This window comes from Varroa jacobsoni, unplaced genomic scaffold (genome assembly GCF_002532875.2).
Source record: "Varroa jacobsoni isolate VJ856 unplaced genomic scaffold, vjacob_1.0 scaffold_1131, whole genome shotgun sequence".
NCBI lineage: Eukaryota > Metazoa > Arthropoda > Arachnida > Mesostigmata > Varroidae > Varroa > Varroa jacobsoni.
Window position 1 is genome coordinate 176393 of NW_019214033.1, and position 9636 is coordinate 186028.

The window sequence follows — 9636 nt, forward strand, 5'->3', positions numbered from 1 at the left end:
TTTGCAAATTTATTGGAAATATCACAGTTGAAATGTTTCGTAATGCAGGCTAGACACGTTTACTAGTTTACAAAAGCTAATGCTAAAAGAAGCTATTGTACTCCAACGTACAATTAGCAAAATTTATTTTTTCTAACGTAAAAAATTGTTTTTCACGCTTAACATCTGGTCGATGTCACTTTTCCTATTTCTCATATCTGGTATTGCCATTAATCCAGTGCGTTCTGCAATAAATCATACGCCGTTCGAGTGGCGACCAGCACCGCTACACCGTCATCGCCACTACGTTCAGTCGAGCCTTTTCGGTCTAGTTAATCACCTTCGTTGGAACAAGGTGGAAGACGACACCAATAATAAGCTATGACAGAGGACGGCTTCAGTTTCACAGATTTCGATGCGTTTAGTATTATCGCCTACCTCTGCCGCAGATCTGTTACAGTAGCTCTGCTGGGTCACTTTCCCGCTGAAAACTAACTTTAGAAGCTTGGCCTTCGATCTTTGATTTTGTTACGTTCGTCTCCACAACAGCAGTTTTTACGGAGTCCTAGTAGCTAGGCCTACAGGTGTTTTGGCACTGTGCCTTTTTGTGGATGGGGTTTAAATATCTATTGGCACTCTGCTATCGAAACGTCATTCGCGTTGATTTGGATGCCACTTGCCATGTCCACGGAGATCTGACGGGTTCGGTGGTCAACGTCGATTTGGCGGGCCAAGGTTTAAGCGTGCTTCGCGGACTGGTAGCCTGGCGGAAAAGCCCTCTCTTCCGTTAGGTGGTCACGTGTCATTTCGGACCAATGTTTTGCTTTCCCTTTCCCAGTCAGGATGCGCTATTCTTATGTCCTTTGGTGCGGCCGCTTGCCCGTGAGAGCAGTTCTAGGGCCGTGTGTTTCGTTAAGTTCGATTTGCCCAAGTCACAGCGATTCCTCCCAGCGACGATCGCGATCATCGAGGAACGGGACCCCACCAAGCGATTGGCATGGTCAACCAGGCAAGCTCTGATGCCGGCTTCAAGGTACAACATCACGCGTCGCGCCACACGATGAAGGATGAAACCTTTTTTTTCGTCGCTTTAGTGGCTTGCGTAGATCTGTTTGTCTTAGAATCGTTCGTAATGTTTGCCTCTTCAATTCTATGCTAACCACAATACATGATGAACCTTACGAGGACGATAATGGTGATGATGCAAAGCCGATCATGGTGGCTATATTGACTTAGCTTTTTGGTTTTCATCGCTCCCCCCTGGTAGAAGTAACAACTCCAACATTTACTCGAATAAGTAATTACTTATTGATCTTTTTATTTGATTGATATTGGGTCATGACATGGGTCATGTGATTCTGTCCCGACAGTGACACCCCCTAGGTAAATAAAATTAGAGCGAGATATCTGTTTACTTTCCCGAGGGTACTTCCGGCTAAGGCTTGGTTGATTTGCATGGCTAGTGGAAATCGGTACGGGTTAAATGTCCACCATTTATTCTGACGAAGAAAGAGGCGTGCATTCTCGACGTTGCTATCACCATGCCTGTAGAGGACGGTAAGGTTTTTGCCCGCAGTGAGTCAGCTGATTGTAGAGGGGCCTTTACATTGGACACAATAGGCTCTTAGTGTACGTGTAGTCAACAAATGCGAAACAACTCACCATGCAATGCACATTCGGTACGGCAGGCGTTCGTCAGCATCACGCGACTCCTATGAACAGACATTATTTATTACTGTGGTTTACTTAAACGATTGTGTGTTATCAGAGACGTCTGAGCGGCCGAACGTCAACTCAGATACCCAATAAACCTAGCCAGCTTTGGGCAGGCAATCTTGACCGCTCCTATCTGCACTTGTTTCGTCTTAGTGGGTATAGAGTGGGGTAATTTATGAAGGTATAAAGAAATTTGACAGGATCAGCCAGTGCTTGGTTGTGTATGGAAGCCAGCTACTATGGAATTCTACTCGTATGTGGTATACAGGTATATACCTGGGTGGGTGCTGTTACCTACCCAAGGTTTGTTTGAGCTGAAACGACCTTTGGGAGCTCAACGCGGTTGTCTAAAGTAATGCCTGAAGATTCGGTGACTAGGCGAGAGGAATTGAAGCGCTCCCTACATTTGTTTGTTATTTCTCCGCGGTGTTGGGCCTATCAAGTGTACTTTATCAGAGAACTTGGTAGGAAGTAATAAAAGGTTTGATCGCGATAGAGACAGGGGCAGCTGACAGATGGTGCAAGCATAGAAATAGAAAGATTACAAAACGGAAGGTTGTCTTACATCTTACTTTGGAGAACCTAACATGTTTACACTGGTTATTATTACCTTAGCAGCATAAGGTATCATTAATCGGTTTACTTAATCAAGGAAAAAAATTGACTGACATTGAAGCCCATTGCGAGTTTTTCTGAAGGTAAAAGAGATCGTTGCGGATGAGGGGGAGAGGGGATTCATAGTAGCTGTTAGGTCGCTGTTATTACGGTGGCTGACAGAGCGACTTATGTTGGAGGTCATATCTGGAGGCAAGCATAGGCCAATGTGGGCCTGCGTAACCTAGATTTCGTTGGAGCATATTCAAGTGCATTAATATACCCTCCAAGTGGATATTTACCATATGTAGCCACTGCGTCTAGGAATCGGCCAAGCAACTAATTTGAATCATACATAACATTATCAGATGTCTTGAGATACCTATATATATAATATTCATTATAGTTTAATAGCCCATTAATATAAGAAAATAATGGGTTCCATTGATATAGTTTTTAGCAAAAAAATATTGGCAGATTAATTGCAGGATGGTAAAAATCGAAGAAAGATTATCTACTGTCTTTGCCTGGAATCATTGTGTATAATGTACTAAGGGTTAATGGATAGTTAACGGAATGTTTTAACTAGCATTTCTGTGGTAACGGTTCAACTGTTGATGCTGAGATAATGAAGTCGAAAAGTTTCCATTAATGATAATACAGGAAAATGACTTCAGTCTGGGGTGTCATGCCATAATAGGGTTAAAAATATATTTCTCAAGAGTATCGTCTTGGACTGCTGGCAGAAATGAGAACGTTATGACATCTTGTACCGAAAGAGAACGATAATTTATCTCGAAAAGATAAGCAAAGACGTGTGACCACCATACCGTGCAGCTATAAAGCTCCAAGAAATAGTTTAGATAGCATATTGTGTGCTCACCTCATTCTAGGCCCTGGATTCGTTATCAACATTCAGATTAATGCTGTAGTCGATTTAGCGTCTGTTCGTTGGCCTGCTGAAGGAACCAATTCATCAATATCATACCTGTGACACATGGACAGTGTTTCGGCCTACGAACGGTCACGACAAAGACAGTCTCTTTGCGGACGTCATTAATGTTCTGGGGAAACCAATGACTGTAGTTCTAGATTTCACTGTGTCATTCTTGTTCGCTGGTAATGCTCATCCTTTCTGCAGTGACTACACCGATTTACTATCAGATATAAGGGGATATATCTGTTAGGAGGCTTTTCCTTATTACTCAATCTTTATGAAAAGTTGATAAAAAAAAAAGGTATCAAAGGTTGACCATTTTTTATTGGCATATTATCATTGCCATTGCCCTACCTTTTCCTTTCTTCTTCTTCCTTTCTTTAATCTTTTCGATCGGTTTCTGTGTTCCTGTGAAGTGAGTGCTCGTAACGATTCCCAATTGGAGGTATCCATCGCGTTGGAGTTAATTTTGTAAGGATTATTCACACAGGATCTGGATATCACGATATATTGCGATGAAAAGCAGAACTACGGTCACTCTTCTTGGTTGCGTGGACACCACGATAGGCTGACCTGACAGGTCAGGTCAAAACGTTTCTATTGTGAGAAAAAAAAGATCTTTTTTTTTTATGGGGGCCTCCCCAATTTACGGCAAACTAAACGTTTTTGTTTACTAGTTTCCGATATATACGTAGTTCGGTGTAATGTTGTTTATCTATCGTCAACTTTACTAAGCAGAGCAAGGAATATTTTACCTACTGTTTACTGCTAAAGACCTATCGTTGTTTTTGTTAGTTCTATCTGATAAATTCTACTAGTCCTTTGTTCTGTATTCTATCCGCCTGAAAACGCAAAAGCCTCATTACGCTTGATTAACTTCGCTAGCAGGGAAAACATCATATGTTGTATAATATTGTATGCGAAGCACCATCTGTTATCTATGTCGGCGATTCACCTAGAAAACTCACAGTTGCAAAACGTCAAAGATTTAGCCTATATCAGGTCTATTGCGTCTTTGCCTTGTGCGAATACTGTGTTGCGTAAATTTTCAATGAGGGATGTTTTTTGCTCCGCGTAGCCCCATGTAAATAAGCCCAGCTCTAACTAATATTGACTATGTTGAAAGCAAATAGGCCTGGGAGTCCCGGTGCTATTTGTCGCCCCTCATGATTCGTCCAGCTTGGCCAGTTCCGCTGCCTAGGTGAAGCCTATTTGCCCGCCCCTGTTTGTGGAAACGGTAAAAGTGAAACTCTACAAATATCTCGTCCTCTGCAAATATAGACAAGCGGCCATCATCTACCACAGCCAAACATCTGTTGAAGTCTGCAGTTTTACTGTTGAATTCTATTAGTGCGTTAATAGCTATATTCGTTGCTTCACCCGTTTATCGCTGAACAGATAACAGCAGTTGCTTGAGGGTCTGATAATAGCAGAAGTCCACGAGAGACGTTAAGGAAGATGTTATCAAGTTCGGCTGATTCAATTGTAATATCTTTAAGTTGATTATGATATGCATTAAGTGTAACTGCTGTTATTAATAATAGTTTGGCGTTATTAAGTTTTTCAGAGATTTTTTCTTAGCGTTACATTGATTTTGTATGATGAAATCAATCACCATTATCGTCATCGTATGAGCGTCATTCACACCGCCTATTTGATCTGGGCTCAGTACTTCATTTCTGCTATACGATTCTGCTTGTAACATATACGTGGGGTATAAACTTATTAGAGGTACCCAGCTCGCGTAAACAATACTTCACGTTATTACGCGTGTTCATGTTTACGTACAAAAAACTTTGCATTGCCCAATCTAGTTTAGTATTTAGTGGAAAACTTAAGAGCGCCAGTGGATTGCTTGTGTAGGCATCTATTCACTTAGCAACAATTGGTGATTGTTTGAAACTTGAAAAACGAAACTTCCTTCTGCACGTGAATATGAGACCAAAGCTTATCACTTTTTATTGCCATAGGCTATGTGTTGTGCACGAAAGTTGGCCAGCGTATTGAGCAGCTCGAGGTCGAACGGTGTTAGGCATCTAGATCTTCTCGGCCATTTGGAGGCCAACTTCACCTACCGAATCAATTTAGGCTTCTCGTTGTCAGGCGCTGCTCTTTGCATTCGCCGTCTATAGGTAATTCTCATAAAGTACTACACATAAACTAAACACACATAGGATCCAAGTAGTGTTGACCATGAAAAACACTTTGCTGCGCGTCACATCGGGTTTAATCCTTTTCAGTAACATTTTGGCAGTCGTCTACCGTTGGTACAAATGTTAATTAGTCCAAACAATGATAGATCTATGTTTATGAACGATTATCAAGGTTCTTATCAGGATTTTAGTGTGAGATAGTGTAGAGAGTAGCGCTATCTTTAAAAGCCAATTACGAATATATTGATATTGAAGTGGATATACGCTCCCGGTGTGCAACGAGAAACGATCCGATAACCTTTGTGACTCTGATTACTGATTAGTTGTCTCATAAATATGCATATATATAAATATATACACGTTATGATAGTACAGATAACAAACTACGACGAAATTTTTTGTCATGCCACCGCTGCCATTTTACTGAAGTTTTTTTTTTTTTGTTCTGCCCTTGTTGGCAACTTCTCTTGCCTTATTCGTCTTCGTTTTCGATGATCGTTATAAAACTGTGCAAAGCTTTGCATTCTCGTATTCTGAAAGATAAAACGGGCTCCTTTTGTTCGGCACAAAATACTGAAACAGAACAGCTGATGTAAATAGGGTAAATCTTAGCATACATTTTGTATCGGGCACTTTATAACAGCCGAAAATTTTCCCAATTTTCGTCCCATGCGCAGAGAAAACAAGACATCCCAATTTGTACAAAAGCAATCTTTCTTATTTTGCTGTTCTAACGCATGCAGTGGCAACCATGACGGATATCGGGCCACACGATTACCATCAGGAACGGTTCGAAGAAGTATCGCTAATAGCAAGTGCTTGATTGTCCTTTTTGTTGCCTTTGTGATTGTTGTTAGATATGGCTAATTTTCATCTTCAAACTTTCTCTCTTTTCGTTTCCATGTTCATTCTCTGCTCCATTACTATTGTTCCTGTTGTTGCTCGGTTTTTCTGCCCCGATTCTTCTTGGACGTCTTACGCTCCACTATGTTGTGGTCGCTCCTCATTCTACATATCCGTTGTCCTAAATTAATTTTCTAACAAATTTTCATCGAGTTTTGTTTTTTTTAATACGACCCGCAATTTTTGATCCACACATTTGTCCCCTCCCACTACCTTCTGGCTTCTCGTTTGCCTTGAATTCAATTGTTCTCACAGTTTGGATCGCTGGCAAAGCTGCTGCGGCTTCTGTGCCTGCATGCGACGTCCACTGCTGCTGCTGCTACTTCTTATTCTTGCAAGTTGGGGCTCAACTAAAGACTTCGTTGTCCGCTAGCGTTCTTCGAAAGCGGCCCAGCTCCCGCTGTAGACCTCTCCTCGAAAGTAGTAGTGCTGCTTTTCGCATAGCGCGCGGAGGTACCTCCGGCCTGTCGTCTGTGGTGTCGCTCGTCGGAAGTAGGGCCTCTACGATCCAGATATCAAGGTCGGGGTCGAGACCGAGGTCGAACCCGGATGTGAAACGAGCGCGAATCGTCACCTTCGACGGGTTAATCAACTGGCTATCAGCTAACTGGCCCGTTAGTCAACTAGGGACTAGTCAACGTCTCAGCTAGGACCTCGTAGCGGCTTTCCGTCGAACGGTTTTTGATCGATAGCCGCTGCCTACTGCGGCTTGTCTGCCAATGTTATTTAGTCAATCTTACTCGTGTGGTGTACTAGTTGGCGTCACGACGCGGCTGGAAATATGACATGATGTACTTAGTTTGACCTAGGAGCCTGTGAATTGTTGTATTCTTAGCGATGATACCGCATAAGTACAAATATCCAAGGACGTTTAAAGAAAGCCAGGCCACTACAAAGTAGTGCACATAGTAGTATACGCAGAGCGCACAAAAAGAAAAGATTCTGAACACTTTTTGCTACCGTAGCCAATACAGCCTCTAAAAGGGCTAACTAGCTAACTTACTATTGTACTGCTTAACAATCTATTTCATTGACATTAGCGGGAGACCGGCCAGATCGTTAAACGTTGGGAGAATTCAGCGTCTTGAATGTCCTAGTAATAATAACATGTGTACTATTTATAAATGTTTATAGCCATTTCACTGAGTGTCGCCTATTGTAAATAACATCGAAAGCAATGCCTAATACGCTCAGCTAGCACTTGCGACCGAAAGAGACTAGTTTACTTTACTCGGTCAATTCTACCCCAGCAGTCCAGTGCCGGTCTGCGATGAAAATAGGGAGCCGATAAAAAGCCTATATAAACCGCCGTGCAATAACTCTCAATTGCTAGAGGCCTGGTAACAACTACGTGGTAAATCTATCAAACATCTTCCTCGTCGGTTGCTCCCTTCTTGAAACCACTGATTTGCTTGTTTTTTATTATCTTTGCTAAAAGGAATTCGTTCCAGCGACATCGAACTGCAGGACAGATGGCCTATCCGCGCTGCCAAATGGGACATTAGCTTTTGAAGTTGTTGTGCGGCGTGCCTCTCCTTACTAACGCAAAAAGTGGTAGCAAGCCGTACTGTAGGGGCAAAACTGTTTTACAAGCTTCGCCGTTAGGTGGCGCTTAGTAGAACCGTTAGTGGGCGCCATGTCACGGATTTCCTGTTAGGCTGTATGAGCTACTAGCTTCATTGGTTTACTGAGCACCAGTAGTTGAACTAGCCCAATACGTGGTTGAATGAGTGGGTATGGCAAGAGGAGTACTTTATATGTAATGCTAAAATAGATCGTACTGTAGAGGTTTGCATTAAAAGGGATTATGGCCATGCACAAGCTGCTCAGAGAGAAATCGCACCTGTCTAGAGCTTAGTTCCGCTTAAAACTCCAATCAGCGGGTAACTGCCGATCATCTGGCTGATTTTAGCCACCTCTAATTAACTATAATGATACATGTAGAAGTAGCAATGTGCCTTTGGCTGAAAAGCATCTGCATAGAACATATCTATTCAAATTTGCTCATTAATAAACGAAAAGCTGACGAATCATTCTCAAATAAGCTTTCAGCTCACTCTGGAGATAATTAGAATATAGCTAATTGGTACCGTACTGCTGTGAAGGTCTTCCCTTGTATTTCACTCTCTATTATTGTTGTTTTAGTTATTGAACGTTCAATGAACTAGTCGTTGTTGGTTTCGTGGATAATCGAATCTGTAGTTCTGTGATAGTTCTTTGCTGTCATCCTAATTGAAGTATGCTATGTATGAAAACGGAAGAATAACTTAATCGATCAACTTAAAAATACGCACAAATTCAATTTGGGGAGAAAGTGAGAGGAAAAAAATGTAGAGGCCAAACGTTACAAAAAAAACGGGCCACAGAAACAATGGAAATGTAGCCAGTGAGTGCATTATTGTTGACCACCTATACCAACTTCGGCAAATGGGTCTGATAACCGTTATGTTGGTGGCTGGATCGACGACCGTGGGTGACTTCAGGGCGGGGCTAATGTGAATCCCGATGGACCCTCACCAGCATTTAACCAGCTTCGACGAGGACGACGAATGTCGCTACCGGTCGCCAGGGACCCAATGGCGCGTCGAAGAAGCAGCGCCGCATCAACTTGTTCGTCGTGTAAGTTGTACCTTTTCCTTCGGAATCTTTAAGTAAAATGATTGTAGAATAGGCGATTAAAATGACTGTGTAGCTAGTAGATACTATGGGAAAGCTAGCATTAGCAGATCAGTCAATGCACAGGCCGTGTGAGCAATTTTGCCAAGTCGAAATGGCTGGATATATTTCTTAGAATCCATTACAAACATCATATATATAATTATTTAGCACATGAGTGTATCGATAAAGTGCAGTGTAAGGTTCTGTTCCTTCGTAATTTCGAAAGTAAAAGCAACGACTTAGATATGAAAATTGGATATAGAAGTCGCACCCCGATTTAACACTAACATAAGGACGAAACCACAATCTACTTGCGCTGTTCGCCTAGTGTTTCGTAGTAGGACACGTAAATGAAGGACCTACTTTTCAGGTCGATAACTTGCGCGTAAGAATTCACAGCCTTCCTTTTTTTTTTGCTGGGCCTTCAACATAAATATGATGTGTTTAAGTTCAGACGTGTTTCAGCTGGCAATAGCAACTAATGATTATTTTTGGTAGTATATACTCTTAAATTACTTGCAATTTATATATGTAAAAGTATTTATGCGGTTTATCCCGTATCAAGCCGAAATCTACGAATCTCTACGTTTACGATAACAGACAAAGGACCAACGATGTCCTGTAAACACGCTCCTAGCGTATATCGTAAAGATATGATGTAGTGCTTGTTGATCGATCATACAATCGCGCATATAT

The 9636-nt window shown here is 41.9% G+C and overlaps 1 protein-coding gene and 1 long non-coding RNA gene across 7 annotated transcripts in view; one reads left to right on the forward strand and one right to left on the reverse strand.

Moving 5' to 3' along the window:
- Window positions 1–9636, forward strand: part of AhcyL1 (Adenosylhomocysteinase like 1) — a 174543-nt gene that overhangs the window by 87234 nt on the left and 77673 nt on the right. Inside the window, exon 2 of one of the 6 annotated variants that reach the window (XM_022844831.2) lies at window positions 8766–8901. The exons of the other annotated variants lie outside the window; for them this stretch is intronic. Coding sequence (XP_022700566.1) covers window positions 8766–8901 — 136 coding nt within the window. The remainder of the gene's footprint in view (window positions 1–8765; window positions 8902–9636) is intronic. 6 annotated transcript variants of the gene reach the window in all.
- Window positions 180–4841, reverse strand: LOC111266953 (uncharacterized). The gene is made up of 3 exons (XR_002684342.2): window positions 3173–4841; window positions 1642–1691; window positions 180–1524 (listed from the first exon to the last, which is right to left on the reverse strand). It is a non-coding gene; the product is annotated as an uncharacterized LOC111266953 (long non-coding RNA).